General features: G+C 35.3%; 2 protein-coding genes across 2 annotated transcripts; one reads left to right on the top strand and one right to left on the bottom strand.

The window, feature by feature from the left end:
* The first annotated feature begins 5,037 nt into the window (after window positions 1-5,037).
* LOC107914762 (protein transport protein SEC23) lies at window positions 5,038-12,749 on the top strand. The gene is made up of 12 exons (XM_041102274.1): window positions 5,038-6,138; window positions 6,224-6,397; window positions 6,856-7,017; window positions 7,911-8,053; window positions 8,456-8,531; window positions 8,637-8,809; window positions 8,928-9,009; window positions 9,802-9,879; window positions 10,242-10,403; window positions 10,499-10,762; window positions 11,475-11,579; window positions 12,029-12,749. Exons 1-12 carry the CDS (start codon window positions 5,389-5,391, stop codon window positions 12,173-12,175), a joined length of 2,316 nt encoding a protein of 771 aa, XP_040958208.1. The 5' UTR covers window positions 5,038-5,388; the 3' UTR covers window positions 12,176-12,749.
* A 2,365-nt stretch (window positions 12,750-15,114) lies between these two features.
* Window positions 15,115-15,564, bottom strand: LOC107915429 (uncharacterized mitochondrial protein AtMg00860-like). The gene has a single exon (XM_016844589.1). It carries the CDS (start codon window positions 15,562-15,564, stop codon window positions 15,115-15,117), a length of 450 nt encoding a protein of 149 aa, XP_016700078.1.
* Window positions 15,565-16,430: the final 866 nt, after the last annotated feature.

The raw sequence follows: 16,430 nt of genomic DNA on the forward strand, positions 1-16,430 counted from the left end.
TTAAATTAGTATTCTAACTCAAGGTTTTATATCATGTGATATAGAATTGCTTAGGTGCTCTTGATGGAACCCATCAATATTAGGGTGCCAACAGTTGATAAACCTAGATATCGAACCCGAAAAGGTGACATAGCAACAAATATGCTAGGTGTTTGTACACCTGAGATGCAATTTGTTTATGTTCTTCCTGGTTGGGAAGGTTCAGTTGCCGATGGACGGGTGCTTCGAGATGCCATTAGTAGAAGATATGGACTAAAAGTTCCTCGTGGTACAGTGTATAGTTAGAGGAATTTGAATTATTCATTGAGATCAAACTTTGTTTGCTGAATTAATCATTTTTAAAAAAAATTATTTTATAGGTTGTTATTATCTAGTTGATGCTGGATACACAAATTGTGAGGGATTTCTTGCACCATTTAGAGGACAGCGATATCATTTGAACGAGTGGCGTCAGGGTTATCAGCCAAGTTCTCCGCAAGAGTTTTTTAATATGAAACATGCCTCAGCACGTAATGTCATTGAAAGATGCTTTGGCTTATTAAAACTTAGATGGGGAATACTTAGGAGTCCATCATTTTATCCTGTAAGGGTGCACAATAGAATTATTATTGCATGTTGTTTGCTCCATAATTTTATTCGAACCCATATGAGTATTGATCCCATTGAAGCGGAGGTGGGAGAAGGATTACCTACTAATGTGGTGGATGACGATGAACCGAATATCACAAATATTCATCCATCGGATGCTTGGGCAACTTGGAGGATGGAACTAGCCAACCAAATGTTCGATGAATGGCAAACATCTAGAAATTAGTTAGGTTTAGGGACAAATTGAGTTTGAATTGATTTGTTGATGTTATTTTATGTATCTAGTTTATGAAACTTTGGTGGTCTTCGATTAAAATTCTGTATTGTACTAAACTTTGTTGAATTATAATTTAATTATCTTTTTATTCAGCATGTGTTATAAATTTAAATTTAGTATTGAACTACCGATATAATATTATAAATTGTTCACCTTTTGATTCATGATATTCAAAATAGTAAATAATGTTAATTTGTTTTTTTTTCTTAAGAACAATATGTCAGGTGTTCCACCAACGGGTGCTTCTTCTCAAGCTTCTCGAGGAAGCAAGAGAAAATGGGTTCCAGAAGAGGATGCAGCCTTGGTTTCTTGCATGGTGGATTTGCACAATGTAGGAACATTTAATGCTGATACCGGATTCAAAGCCAGTTATTTGAACGAGCTAGAGAAAATGCTAGAAAATGCTTTACCAGGAGCAATGTTGAAGGCGAGACCAAATATTGAATCTCGGATTAGGTGCTTAAAAAGGGAATGGTCAGTCGTCTACGACATGCTTAATGGTCAAAACAACAGCGGTTTTGGTTGGGACGAGCATAGGCAGCTCGTTGTTGCTGAAGATGTAGTTTGGGAATCCTATGTTAAGGTAAAATGTATTTCAAGTATTTATTTGCTTTTCTACAAAACTTATAACTAATATGATTTCCTCGTTTTTTTCAGAGTCACAAAGAAGCCTCTCAGTTCAGACATCGTTCTTTCCCTTACTACAACCAGCTTACTGCCATATACGCAAGAGATTGGGCGACTGGGAAAGACGCTCAAACAGCTGCTGATGTTCTTGAAGAAATACATGCTGAGGATGATCGTACTACAGATATGAATGAAGAGAGAAACACATTCTATGACTGCGAAGCTGACGTCTCTTTAGACGGCATGGATGTTTCCGGTATGGATCCGCGAGGAGATAGAGATCAAGGGGGTTCCTCATCTTCAAACAAGAGAAAAAAGAAATATGATGCTCGTGATAATGTGTATGCTTCATTTGAGGAGGCTGCCACCTTGTTGGGGGAAAAAATCCAGGCCGTTGGCGATAGAATCAGTATGAGTATTGCCTCCGAGGTGGTAGTTCAGCAGAAGTCTGAAGAAAAGATGGAAGAGAAAGCTTCAAATTTATATTCAGCCTTATGGTCAATTGAAGGTTTAACCGACGATCAGCGGTATGATGCTTTGAGTAAAATTCCTGATCATCCAACTCAAATGATCGTTTTCTTCAGTTTACCTTCTGTTGCCCGATTGGAATGGGTCAGAAGATTTCTTTCTCACCATTAAATATCAATGTTCAAACTTTTTGATGTTGTAAAACTTTTGAACATATTGATTATGATGTACAATTTCATTTTCATCTAATTTTTTCTTAGTATAAGTTAATTATGTTTATGCAGAATATAATTTTCAAGTTATATATTTAATAATAATTATGTTAATTTATATTTTACAGTATCATATATTATGATTTGAGTAAATTAATATAAGAATATTAATTATTAAGAATTTTATTAAATTATATAGTTTAATTAAAATATATTTAATAATAATTATGTTAATTTATATTTTACAGTATCATATATTATGATTTGAGTAAATTAATATAAGAATATTAATTATTAAGAATTTTATTAAATTATATAGTTTAATTAAAATATATTTAATAATAATTATGTTAATTTATATTTTACAGTATCATATATTATGATTTGAGTAAATTAATATAAGAATATTAATTATTAAGAATTTTATTAAATTATATATTTTAATTAAAATATATTTAATAATAATTATGTTAATTTATATTTTACAGTATCATATATTATGATTTCAGTAAATTAATATAAGAATATTAATTATTAAGAATTTTATTAAATTATATAGTTTAATTAAAATATATTTAATAATAATTATGTTAATTTATATTTTACAGTATCATATATTATGATTTCAGTAAATTAATATAAGAATATTAATTATTAAGAATTTCATTAAATTATATATTTTAATTAAAATATATTTAATAATAATTATGTTAATTTATATTTTACAGTATCATATATTATGATTTCAGTAAATTAATATAAGAATATTAATTATTAAGAATTTTATTAAATTATATATTTTAATTAAAATATATTTAATAATAATTATGTTAATTTATATTTTACAGTATCATATATTATGATTTGAGTAAATTAATATAAGAATATTAATTATTAAGAATTTTATTAAATTATATATTTTAATTAAAATATATTTAATAATAATTATGTTTAAATATGATTAAATTATTTATTATTGATAATAATAATCTTATTATAATTTAAATAACAATAACAATAATCATTTACCAAAACAAATTTATGCTAAGGGTATTCTAGTCATTTTAGTTTTTTCCATTATGCTATTACACCTCTATTCCATTCAACCAAACACAAGATTACTATTACGCCTCTATTCCATTACATTCAACCAAACAGTAGATTAGCTATTACACCTCTAATCCAATACACCTCTAATCCCAATACACCTCTAATGCAATACACCTCTAATCCAATACAGCGAACCAAACGCACCCTAAACGTGCTGTAAGATTAATTATCAAAATTAACCTTTTAATAAATGGTCATGATCTAATGTTACTTAAGTTAGTGGAAAAGTATTAGTTTATCGACTAAATATCAGATCGTTACATATCGTGTGTGAGTTTTTGTTTAGGTTATTTTAGTTATTAGTTTATTTTGTACTAGTATTAATTAGATTCTATTTTATAGTTGCTCGAACATATATTTTGGTATTAGTTTGATTTGATTCTATTTTATAGTTATTCAAATATATATTTTAGTATTAATTTGATTTTATTTAATATGTGCTCGAACATGTATTTATAATCTTACTTTGGTTGTACTATATTTGTAAACTCTAAAAAGAAAATTATTCATATAAAATGAAAAAAGAAAGCAGGGAAGAAATATCAAAGAAATTAATTAGATAGAATACAAATAAGAAAACTGGGTTAATACAGGTAACGATGCTTCCGATGTAGATCTAGGGGTGAATTACATATAAAAGCCCTATTTTTTTTAAAATTTACCGAAATGGGCCCGGTATTTTATTATTTACCAAAATTGGCCATTTTCCCCGAAATCGCGTCCACGTTAGCGCGATGTCAGGGGATGTGTCAGCAAGTCGCGTCCACGTCAGCGCGATTACTTACATGGCAACAGATCGCGTCCACGTAAGCGCGATTTGCTGAATTCATGAACAGTTTATGTTTTTTAGCTTGGAAAACTTTGAAAGGCCATAACTTTTGGCTCGATTGTCCGATTGAGACGATTTTTTTTATTTCGAATAACTTTAGGAGATCTACGCGCTGACAAACGACCGAAGGCAGTTTGCCGCAGTTTTCATTGAAAAAGATCATTTTTTGCCTCTAAATTTTGATTTTTTCGGTTTAAAATTGAATTTTGAAACATTCAAATCATTATTTTCCTTATTTATTTGAAGTAAACACCAAATTTTTTTACAGAATTGTTGTATTATTTTTTCTGATTTGACATGTGTATGGAATATGTCCGATAAATCATTAGAACGTAAGTAATATAATTAAGATAATAACAGTATTTTTATAATATGTTAGTTAATTAGTTTAGCTTAGTTGGTTAAGATGCTTGCTCTTTTCCCTTAGTACCTTGGTTTAAATCTTGTTGGTAATAATTTTGAATCTTTTTTGTACTTATTGCATTTATTTTTTTAATCAATTAACTCTTCAATATTATATTAATATGTATTATTAGGGGCAAAATACCAAAAAAAGGGGCAAATTACACATAAAAGCCCTATTTTTTTAAAATTTACCGAAATAGGCACGGTATTTTATTATTTACCGGAATGGGTAATTTTTCCCAAAATCGCGTCCATGTCAGCGCGGTGTCAGGGGATGTGTCAGCAAATCGCGTCCTCGTAGGAGCGATTTGAGCAAATCGCGCCGACGTGGATGCGATTTGCTGACACGTCCCCTGACATCGCGTTGACGTGGACGCGATTTCAAGAAAAATAACCTATTCCGGTAAATAATAAAATACCAGGCTCATTTCAATAAATTTAAAAAAAAAGTTTTTTTTTTTGATATTTTGCCCTAGATCTACTAGTGACATATTTCTCAAATTTTGAGGGCATTTATATTTGGTTACTAAATTAATCCAAAAAAAAAAAACTGTAGCATACCGGTAAACAATGGAAGGCGATAATATTCCGTAATTACAAATCTGAAATCTTCCCCTTTAAATACCCACTTTTTAGTTCATTCCTATTTTCACTTTTCCTTTTCAGATTCGCTTTTACTTCAATCCTTCTCTCTTTTATCTCCCGGTCACCCCTTTCTCTTCAGTTTCTTCAGGGGGTCGCCCAAAATCAGGAAAAAGAGTTTGACAAACCCTGAAATTCTTATTCAAGTCAAAGTTAGTGATCGAATCTAATCCAAAAAAAAAAAGAACAATTGTCTTCGATTTAAAGAAAAATTCAAATAAAATTCAACCATGTCGGAAATGGCGAACATGGATTCCGAAGGGATAGATGCCGTACGGATGACGTGGAACGTTTGGCCACGCACTAAAGTGGAAGCCAGCAAGTGTGTCATTCCGTTGGCTGCTTCAATCGCTCCGATCCGTCCACACACGGACATTCCGATGCTGCCTTACGCGCCGCTGCGATGCAAGACATGTTCCGCCGTCCTCAACGCCTTCGCGCGCGTTGACTTCATGGCCAAGATCTGGATCTGCCCGTTTTGTTACCAGCGAAACCATTTTCCGCCTCACTATGCCATGATATCCGAAACGAACTTGCCTGGCGAACTCTATCCGCAGTATACCACCGTGCAATACGCGCTCCAATCGTTTCCCGATCCCAACAATTCCAATGCTACTCAATTGCCACCAGTGTTTGTGTTCGTGTTGGACACTTGCATGATAGAGGAAGAGCTTGAGTTTGTTAAATCGGCGTTGAAGCAGGCTATTGGGTTGTTGCCAGAACATGCGCTTGTCGGCTTTGTTTCGTTTGGAACTCAAGTCCAAGTCCATGAATTGGGGTTCTCGGATATGTCGAAGGTCTACGTTTTCAGGGGTAGCAAGGAGATTTCCAGGGAGCAAGTGTTGGAGCAGTTGGGCCTCGGTTCTGCTGGGAGGCGGCCAACAGTAGGGTATCCGAAAGTCCTGCAAAATGGTTACGCAAATACTGGCGTTAACCGGTTTTTATTGCCTGCTTCCGATTGCGAATACACCCTAGACACGGTGCGTTTTGATATATTTGTCGTGGGAATTCAGTTTTTTGAATGGTTAAATTCTTTTATTTAGTGGTTGGTTTAATTTAATGTAGTTGTTGGATGAATTACAAACGGATCAATGGCCTGTACAAGCGGGGCACAGGGCGTCGAGGTGTACTGGAGTGGCCTTAAGTGTTTCAGCAGGATTGCTTGCAGCTTGCTTGCCTGGAACTGGTGCTAGGATTATTGCTTTGGTTGGTGGTCCATGTACTGAAGGGCCAGGCACGGTAATGCCATTACTTTGTTTAGCTTCTGAATTCTTACTTACTCTAAAATTAAATGATAGGACCAAATTTTAGGGGTATCACTTGTTTACTGATGCATGTTTTGGTAGTTTATGATTAATCCACTTTAATAATATGGCATGGTTGATATGGACATGGTTTGTTGTAATTGGTATAACCTTTATTTTTGCTGCAAATTGACTGAGAACTTTATTCTGTCTCCAAAGTTTTTGGCCAATTTTCATGTTACCTTTATAGTTTCATATAGCCTGGTACCTTAATATATCTTTGTGCAAGGCAAGCTTCGTTCTTAGGTACCTTGTAGTTGTAGGAATACTTTGTACACAATTATGATCTAATTGAGAAAATGGAGATTAATCAAATCATCTTTATTTGAGAGTTTCTTTGTTTTTAATTTATACTAATAATCTTGTATTATATGATTCATATGATTTTTGCAGATTGTATCGAAAGACTTGTCAGAACCTGTACGTTCCCATAAGGATCTTGATAAGGATGCTGCACCGTATTTTAAGAAAGCAGTAAAATTTTATGATAGTATTGCGAAGCAGCTTGTCAGCCAAGGTCATGTACTTGACCTTTTTGCATCTGCACTTGATCAGGTGTGTCTTGCCCACATTTTAATTCCTCTTAGTTATATTTAACTTGTGTTTTTTAAATAAATCAGTCTCTATATTAGATCTAGTTGATTTGCTTCAATATGCCTAAGTCATATTATCAGATCAGTAATATGTTAGGTTCATATTTCTTTTCTGCCTCCTAACTGGTCTATGGATCAAATGAACACATCAAAGAACCTGCTGCAGCTAATAGGACATAAATACCCTAGGTTTATTTGTAAACTTGAACTACCCAAATGTAACCCCCTCTCTTGCGTGTGCGACCATGCTTAACTTTCAGCGCATCAGAGGTAAGATGCAGTGAAAATATGAGTTCATTAAGGCTTGTTTTTTATACCATGCTTCTTTTAATTGGTAGCTTGTAATTAGACCTGTCAATTGGGTGGATCAAGTTGGTTTGAGGTTGGGTGAAATTTGGGTTTAAAATTTTTGGGTTACTTTGGTTTGGGTAATTTCAGGTTTATATCATTATGGGTTGGGTTGTTTCTGGTTCAGGGTTGAGGCTCGTTTTTTGGGTTGAGTCAGTACGGGTTTTGGATTATTTCTGGTTCTTGTTAGTTTAAGGTATTGGTCATTTTGGGTTTGGGTAATTTTCAGTTCAAATCGATTTTGGTTCAGGTTGGACTGAGTTCGGCTTAGTTTCAGGTTCAGGCTGTTGACTTTTTATGGTTAAATCGGGTTTGGGTTGATCAGTCAGGTTTTTGGTTCAGGTCAGAATTGATAGCTCTGCTTGTAATGTGAATGTTTTATGTTGTAAAAAAAAATTGTACATGATATTTATTCTGTTTAGGGTGCAAACCGTTTATTTCAGATAAATGCTACAAACTCCAAGCGAAATTATTGTCATAGTGTAATGGGTGTTCTTGTATTCTCAGGTTGGGGTTGCTGAAATGAAAGTTGCAGTTGAAAGAACAGGTGGCCTTGTTGTTCTAGCTGAAAGTTTTGGTCATTCTGTATTCAAAGACTCTTTCAAGCGTGTATTTGAGGATGGAGAACATTCTCTTGGCCTTTGCTTTAAGTTAGTTCTATTACCAGACCAAATCTTCTTATTGTTGATATACTTTTTTTTCTTCTCTTATCTATGGCGTTGATAAATAACTATGCACTAGCATTCTTTATTGGTCAATTTACATTTATACAGCAGTTGTTACTGTCTATGTTTGTTTGAGTATATATGCCAACCTCCAAATTCTTGATTTCAAATTTAATTTTTATTACCAGAAATGAAATCTCTCCTTCAAAGTTTAATGAAATTAATTTATCTGGTCTAGCTTTAGCTTCTCTCTCTTTTGATACGCATGCATTATCTGTGCGTATGATTGGCTATGACATGGTTTTGAGCACTCAGAAATATGCACTATCAGTATCTGTTACAGTATAAATCTCACTCATTACAAGCTTCCTTTTTTCCCCTTTCTAGTGGAATGCTTGAGATTAACTGTTCAAAGGACATCAAAATTCAAGGGGTAATTGGGCCTTGTACATCTTTGGAGAAGGTTGGACCATTTAACAATTTAGCAACATTTCTTATTTGCTCCAAACAGTAGAGTAAATTTAATTGTATTTTGGGGATTTGAGATGATTACTTTTGAGTGTTTCAGAAAGGACCTAATGTTGCTGACACAGTCATTGGGGAGGGGAACACTACAGCATGGAAAATGTGTGGCCTCAACAAGAGTACTTCCTTGACGGTCTTATTTGATCTCTCATCAACTGAGCGATCAAATGTTCCAGGAGCTGCAAATTCACAGTTCTATTTGCAGTTTCTTACAAGGTTTGGTGTATGAATTACTCACAAGGGTCCTCTTTATTTCCCTTAGTTAAGTGCGTTTGATTTGGTTTTCGCTTTGTATGTTAGTTAAGTTATTGTGATGTTGTTTATCTTACTGCAGCTATCAAGACCCCGAAGGTAAAACAATGCTTCGAGTCACGACCGTGACAAGACAATGGGTAGACAGCACTGTTAGTTCAGAGGTTTGTTAGAAATCTCTCGTTTTTGTTCTTTTGTTTTTTAAATTGCCTACATAATGGATTAGGTTATTGTTTTCAGTTCTGCCATTTCTAGACCTGTCTATGGGCCGGGCCACCTGGCCCGAAGGCCTTCCCAAAAAGTGAGAGGGTTTGGGTAAAAATATAGGCCCAAAAAATGGGCTTGGGAAAAAAAATAAGACCCGTTTAGAAAATGAACCAGGCCTCAGGTAAGGCTTTTTTGGCCCGGGCCCTGCCCGAATATGAAAAAAAAACCTGCTGTTTTTTTTTTTGGTGCTGTTTTATATTATTTTCTTGCTATTTTCTTGTTGTTTTTTCACTATTTTGCTACCATTTCACAATTATGTTGCTACTATTTTGTTGTTGGTATTTGGATATTGTATAACTTTTGTTTTATTGGTAATTTCATTACTATTTTAGAGGCATTTCACATTTGCTTGTTAAGTTGCATTTATCTTAGTGTTATACATAATTTTTTTAAATTTATTTTCAGTTTGTTGGGGAACATTAATTTTAATGTTTTAGTATTTTGATGTATTATATATATTTTTTAAAAATTATAAAAAAATAATATAGGTGGGCCGGCTTGGGTTTTAGCATTTTTATTTGGGCTAAGCTTGGGCAAAATTTTATGCCCATTTTTTGGGCCGGGCCATGGACACCTCTAGCCATTTCATCCCATCTTGTATCATTGTTCTTGTATCATGATTTGGATACCATCCGTCATATATGATTGATTGTTGTTGGAAATAATTTATGGTAATATGTCCTTTCTAGGAATTGCTACGAGGATTCGATCAAGAGACTGCAGCTGTTGTAATGGCAAGAGTAACTTCCCTGAAAATGGAGACTGAGGTAAATTAAAGTCTTCTTTTCAGTTATCTCCCATTTGTATTTCTTTTTGAATGTATGCACCATCTGATTTGGATGATACCTTCTGCTAGTTCATTATGCTATCATTTATGGAATAATTTCCATTCTCATTCTGTTTCCTTATTATAGAATATGGATCAGAGCTCTCTCTTAGTGCTTTGCCCTAGTTTTTAGCGCTTCTCTCTGCTTGCTTTCCTCTTAGCCCTGACATTTTGTTCCTGCTCTCTTTTATCTATTATCTGTGAGGGTAGTTGCTACTACAACAAACATCTATTTGCTGCTTCTAATCACTTGTTTATTATTTGCTTAATCATTTGCATAATTATGTCTTATGTTTCTTTTAGGAGGGGTTTGATGCTACACGGTGGTTAGACCGGAACCTCATTAGGCTTTGTTCCAAATTTGGCGACTACCGGAAGGATGATCCATCATCCTTCACTTTAAACCCTTGTTTTTCTTTGTTTCCTCAGTTTATGTTTAACCTGCGGAGGTCTCAATTTGTACAGGTAACTTTTTTTATTTCAAAATTTCTGTCTTTTCTCAAATATCTTATTGACTTATGCTCTTATACAGGTTTTCTTTCTTTCCTTTTCTGATACAGGTTTTTAACAACAGTCCAGATGAAACTGCCTATTTTCGCATGTTGTTGAACAGGGAAAATATTACAAATGCAGCTGTTATGATTCAACCATCATTAATATCATATTCATTCAACTCGCTGCCCCAACCAGCATTATTGGATGTGGCTTCCATTTCAGCTGATCGCATTCTCTTGCTGGATTCATATTTCAGTATTGTTGTTTTCCATGGTATGACAATAGCACAGTGGCGCAACATGGGTTACCAGAACCAGCCTGAACATCAGGTAAGCTGATTTTGTTCATAGTACCTGAATCTAGAGCTTATTATAATGATTTATTTAGAAGCATTATATTGTAATGTGCGAAATTACTCCCAGTAAACATGGTTTATTTTTACATTTACATAATAATAATTTTGATTGATCACTTTGGGGAACAACCGAATTGGTGTTAGTACTAAATTTATGGTCTCCTGAAGCTAGAAATAATGCTTTGTTATTTTTACTTGGGTTTTACTGATTTAATGTGAGAATCCTAAACTACTGTCAGAAGCAAACCTTTGGTACCACCACCTTGCAGCTCTGAAAATGAAACTATGATCTGCGATCTCCCTGATTATGTAATTTAGAGGATATTGAGTTTCCCCTTTTCCCTCTAAATAGATAATGCTTTCTAGGGGAAGCTAAATGTATATTTCCTAATATTTTAAAGCTAAATAATCAAGTATCCAGTAACTGATAATGAGGCATTATAAAGCATGCATAAAACACTTCATCAATCAAATAAACTGATCCAATAAATGTCTTGTACTTTATGTGGCAATGGCGTGTTTCTTTTTGCAATGTCCTTTATATTTTAAGCTCCAAATTGCATTATTGCATGAGAATGTTGGAATTCGCCCAATTCTTCAATTAAGTTTATAATGCTGCTTAAGTTCCAGTGTTTAGTACCCTATTTCTATGTTCACATTGTTATGTAAAGCTTATTTTTTAACAGGCATTTGCAGAGCTTTTGCAAGCACCCCAGGCTGACGCCCAAATGATAATTCAGGAACGATTCCCTGTCCCTAGACTGGTTGTATGTGATCAGCATGGATCCCAGGTCAGTTTATTTCATTAGGACTGATTTCTTTTTTATTTCATCACGATCATATCTCCATATTTATGTCTGGATATGCATTGGGCATGGATACTTTAAGAAAAATAAAGAGTCGGAGACCCTCATTCATAATGTAAAGGTTGCAGTCAGCCATAGGTTTGGTCTGAATTGGACCGTGCTGAATCCCTTGAATTGAATCCACTGAAAGAGAGGTGTCGTAATTGTGGTTTGCCACTTAGGGCTCATAAATGTTCTTTCTGCACTTGGTCTGCTAAGCCGAGGTTTCAAATATTTTCTGTCGAATAACTTCCCCTCTCTTTCCTTCCCCTTTTCTGATACTTCTGATAGCCAATGCAGTATTTTACATTAAGAGGCTTACTGTTATTCAGTACTCTTAAACCAGTTTTTCTTTCACGAGTTATATATTTGTTAATTTTGATTTCCTTGTGCAGGCAAGATTTTTATTGGCAAAATTGAACCCATCAGCAACATACAATAATTCCTCAGATATAGCTGCTGGATCGGATATAATCTTTACTGATGATGTAAGTTTACAAGTCTTCTTCGAGCATCTTCAGAGGTTGGCTGTGCAATCTTGAATGTAGAAAATAGTTGCAGGACTTGAGTTTCTCCGATTTCTTGGTAATGTGAAATTCCCCCAGTCGGTGTGAGTTCTGTATCCTGTCTTGGACATCCCCTATTCGCTTCGTTCTTTACCTATTATTTCCATCAATTTTATGCTGGTGAGGTTGTGTGCCCCCGCAATATTGGAAAAAAAATGGGAAGCACATTTCTTTGTTCGAGGGGTTAACGCCTTGCTTCTTTGAAGGAATAAGGGATGCAACAAACAGGTTTTACATTTGTAGGGGGGAAATAAGGTTAGAATGAGAGTGTAAGTTTGAGAATAGATGCGGGTTCGAACTCGATAGTGAATTAGGAAATAGATTTTGACAGAAATTCTTTTGGTTTTGAAACAGTGGATGTGTTTGTTTGTGTACTGAATTTTTGAGGTCATATATTTACTGATTTGGAGTTGAAAGGCTCCTTAGGTTGAAATGGGGCGTCATTTTGTTTTAGTTTGTCAGCCTACGTGTTCTAATTTATTTGACCTAGTTTTTCATTCTTTTTAATGTTTTTTGGGATACATGTAATCAATTTATCGTGTTTTTTTTTAATTTTTTTTATTATATTGTTTGTGTTTTAAAGGTATTCGCCCCCGCCCCTCTAACCGGAGAAGCACAATAAACAAGTTATATTATACATAATTGCTATAATGATTAAAATTAAAAGAAACAAGTTAATTAACATCGTATTAATAATATAAATAAAAAGTGGTTAGGTATTTCTGTTTTTAGTAAGTGTCTAAACTCCCCTGAACTGGGACAAGTGTAATGAGAAATCCGACGATCATGTGGATACCATTGTCTTTGGAAAGCCAGACGACTGACTGCTCATTGTTTGCTGGTACGGCTGTCAACAGAATAGAAGAGAGACACGAGAGAATTGAGGGAGAAATCAGAGGAAGAATACGGGTTCAATAGCATTCATTATGCCTTCGAATATATAGGAAGAAAATTGATATGGAAATAACACTTAAAAGTTTGCCTTCGAATATATAAGAAGAAAATTGAAATGGAAATAACACTTACAAGTTTGTTTTTATAAACCCCGATGCACATCGTTTCATTAATCCCTTCTCAAAATGTGTCTTTTCATCAATGCCTCAATTCAGCTCGTGACAATTACTCTCTGCTTGAAAGAATCTTTGACCTCAAGGATCAATGTGTAGGAAGCTCTATTTGAGTTCTTAAAGAGGCTCCCAAATGGCACCTTCCGGAAATGAATTTGCCCATTCCACTAAAACCTCGGTGACAACAATGTTTCCCCGTTTCACCATTTTTCTATCCAAGATCCTAGCAGGTTCCTTCGCCTAAGTTCCCTATTCATCGGTTCATGGTAAATGAGCTTGAACAGGAGCTACACCAACATACTTTTTCAACTGTGATACAGGAAGATGGGGTGCACACGAGACCCTTGGGGAAGTTGGAGCTTTTAAGCCACTTTTCCAACTCTACCTTCTACTCTAAAAGGTCCAAAAAACTTAGGGGCTAACTTCTGGTTCAAGATCCTCCTCATTGAATGCTGCTTATAGGGTTGGAGTTTTAGATAAACAAAATCCCCTACCTCGAATTGTCTTTCAGTCCTATGCTTGTCTGCTTGTTATTTTATTCGGTCCTAGGCCGTCTTCAAGTGAAATTGCAGCAGCTTCCTCAAGGCCTCTTTTTGTTGTAGCCTCCTAACCACAATAGCTATTAGGGATGTTCCAGCTAAGTAGGGTATATGGAGAGGAGAGTTTTTCCCATATAGTGCCTCGTATGGGGTGACTTGGATAGCTGAGTGGAAGGTGGTGTTATACCACCACTTAGCCAAGGGAAGCCATCTCTACCAATCTTGTGGCCTTTCTCCTATCATGCATCTCAAGTATCCTTTAAGGCACTTGTTCACCACTTTAATTTGTCCATCTATCTCTGGATGCTAGGTAGTGGACAAATGCACCTTGGTCCCCACCATTTTAAAGAGATCCTACTAGAAATTGCTAACAAAAACTTTATCCCTGTCATATATTATTGAATCGGGCATTCCATGCAATTTATACACATTATCCATGAACTCTTGAGCTACAACCGTAATAGTTAAGGGGTATGCTATTGCCACAAAATGACCATACTTAGTGAGGCGATCAACCACTACAAAAATGACATTCTTACCTCTTGAGTTTGGAAGCCCTTCAATGAAGTCCATAGAAATGGAAGACCAAGCTCTTTTTGGAATTGGGAGTGGTTGCAAAAGACCAGGGGAAGCTACTGCTTTGACTTGCATGTTTGGCATGTAAGATACTCTCTCACCCACTTCTTGACATCATTGGTTAGGCTCTTCCAGTATAGAAGGCTTGTCAACCTTCTTTTAGTTGCATATACCCCTGAATGCCCCCTATGGTGCTTGCATGAAAGAGTTGAAACAATTCTTGCTTGAGGCCAACTACATTTCCCATTATAATATTTCCTTTTCTTCAAAAGAATCGACCATCCCAGGAGTATTTTAGATGTTTGAAGCCTTGTTGCTGAACTTCTAAACACAACCTTTGAACATTAGTTTCTACAAGTATGATGCCTATACTCTGGCAAGGAGATCAGAACTAATGGTACTTCCAGTGAGCTGCAGATATTGCCCTTCCTTCAGAGCTTGTTTTCTTGACAAGACATCTGCTTCCAAATTGCTAGACCCTTTTTATAGATCATCTCATAGTCATACCTGAGCATTTTTGCTACCCATATTTGCTAGAAGGGAGTGAATGTCATTTGATCAACCAAAAACCTTAAGCTTTGATGGTCAGTTCTGATTTTAAAGTGCTTACCTACTAGGTATGAATGTCATTTCCTCACAAGCAATAGTCCAACAAACATTTCTTTCTCATATATGATAGGGCTTGATGCCTTATTCCCAAGCCCTTGCTGAAGTAGGCCACAACTTTTCTTTGTTACTGAACCACTGCAGCTACCCCATAACTTGAGGTATCAGTGTCTACATAGAATTCTAGACTAAAATTAGGGAGAGTCAAGATCGGTGCTGAGCATAAGGCTTGCTTCAACAATTCAAAGGCAACAGTGGCTTGCTCACACCACCCCCAAGCATCCTTCTTAAGTAAATTGGTGAGTGGCCTAGCAATTACACCATAGTTCTTAATGAACCTTCTATAGTAACCAGAAAGTCCCAAAAAGCCCCTTAACTCTTTGATAGAAACAGGAATGGGCCAAGTTGCTACACTCTTTACCTTGGTCTTATCCATAGAAACAATACACTTTGAGATGATATGTCCTAAGTATTCCACTTGATCAGTACCGAATGAACATTTTCTCTTTTTGAAAAATAGTTGATGTTGCCTCAACAACCCAAAACCTCTCTGAGGTGGCCCAAGTGCTCTAACCATGTGGGAGAATAAACTAAAATATCATCAAAGAAAACTAATATTGTCCTCCTTAACATGGTTTGAAGATGGTGTTCATCAGCCTTTGAAAGGTAGAGGGGACAATGATAAGTCTAAAGGGCATTACCAAGAACTCATAATGGCCCTTATGTGTTTTGAATGTTGTCTTTGGGATGTCAGCTTCATGCATTCTAATCTAGTGATAACAAGATTTCAAATCCAGTTTAAAAAAGATTCTAGATTGTCTTAGCTCATCCAGCAGCTCCTCGATGATGGGGATAGGGAATCTATCCTTTATCAACTGATTTAGGTGTCTGTAGTCAACACAGAGCCTCCATGTTCTATCTTTTTTCTTCACCATGACTACAAAAGAAGCAAAGGGACTAGAAATGTCTCTGATCCCAACTTTGAGCATTTCTCTAACCAATTCTTCAAGTTCAGATTTTTGAGTCACAGGGCACATATATAGCTTGACTTTAACCACTGCCCCTTTATCCTTAAGAGGTATCCTATGGTCTTGAAGCCGTGCAGGAGGTAAACTTGAGATAGCTTGGAAAATATCATTGAATTTATTAAGGAAAAACTGTAATTCCTCTGGCACAGACTGATTTGAAGTTACTAATAAGGTCACTTACTCACTGGTCATAACTAATGCACAAGGGTCCAACTTTCTTTCCACTAGGGAAAAACACTTTGCTGATTGTCCCTAACTTAACATCTTAATGTTACCTACTAAGATACCCTTGATAGTACAAGGAGCTCCTTTTGAAGTAAACTACATGGTCATGGAGCCAAAATTCGAATTTATGGACCCCAAGGAAAATAACCATTGTATTCCAAGGACCACATCACATCCCTTAAGAAGTAAA

This window comes from Gossypium hirsutum, chromosome D10 (assembly GCF_007990345.1).
Source record: "Gossypium hirsutum isolate 1008001.06 chromosome D10, Gossypium_hirsutum_v2.1, whole genome shotgun sequence".
Lineage (NCBI taxonomy): Eukaryota > Viridiplantae > Streptophyta > Magnoliopsida > Malvales > Malvaceae > Gossypium > Gossypium hirsutum.

Bases quoted from the DNA above. Each gene is read 5' to 3' on its own strand.
- LOC107914762 (XM_041102274.1), top strand. From the start codon at position 5,389: ATGTCGGAAATGGCGAACATGGATTCCGAAGGGATAGATGCCGTACGG. The intron at 8,054-8,455 runs GTTAGTTCTATT...TCCCCTTTCTAG, and splicing joins TCTCTTGGCCTTTGCTTTAA to TGGAATGCTTGAGATTAACT. The intron at 8,810-8,927 runs GTTTGGTGTATG...ATCTTACTGCAG, and splicing joins TATTTGCAGTTTCTTACAAG to CTATCAAGACCCCGAAGGTA.
- LOC107915429 (XM_016844589.1), bottom strand. From the start codon at position 15,564: ATGGTTAGAGCACTTGGGCCACCTCAGAGAGGTTTTGGGTTGTTGAGG.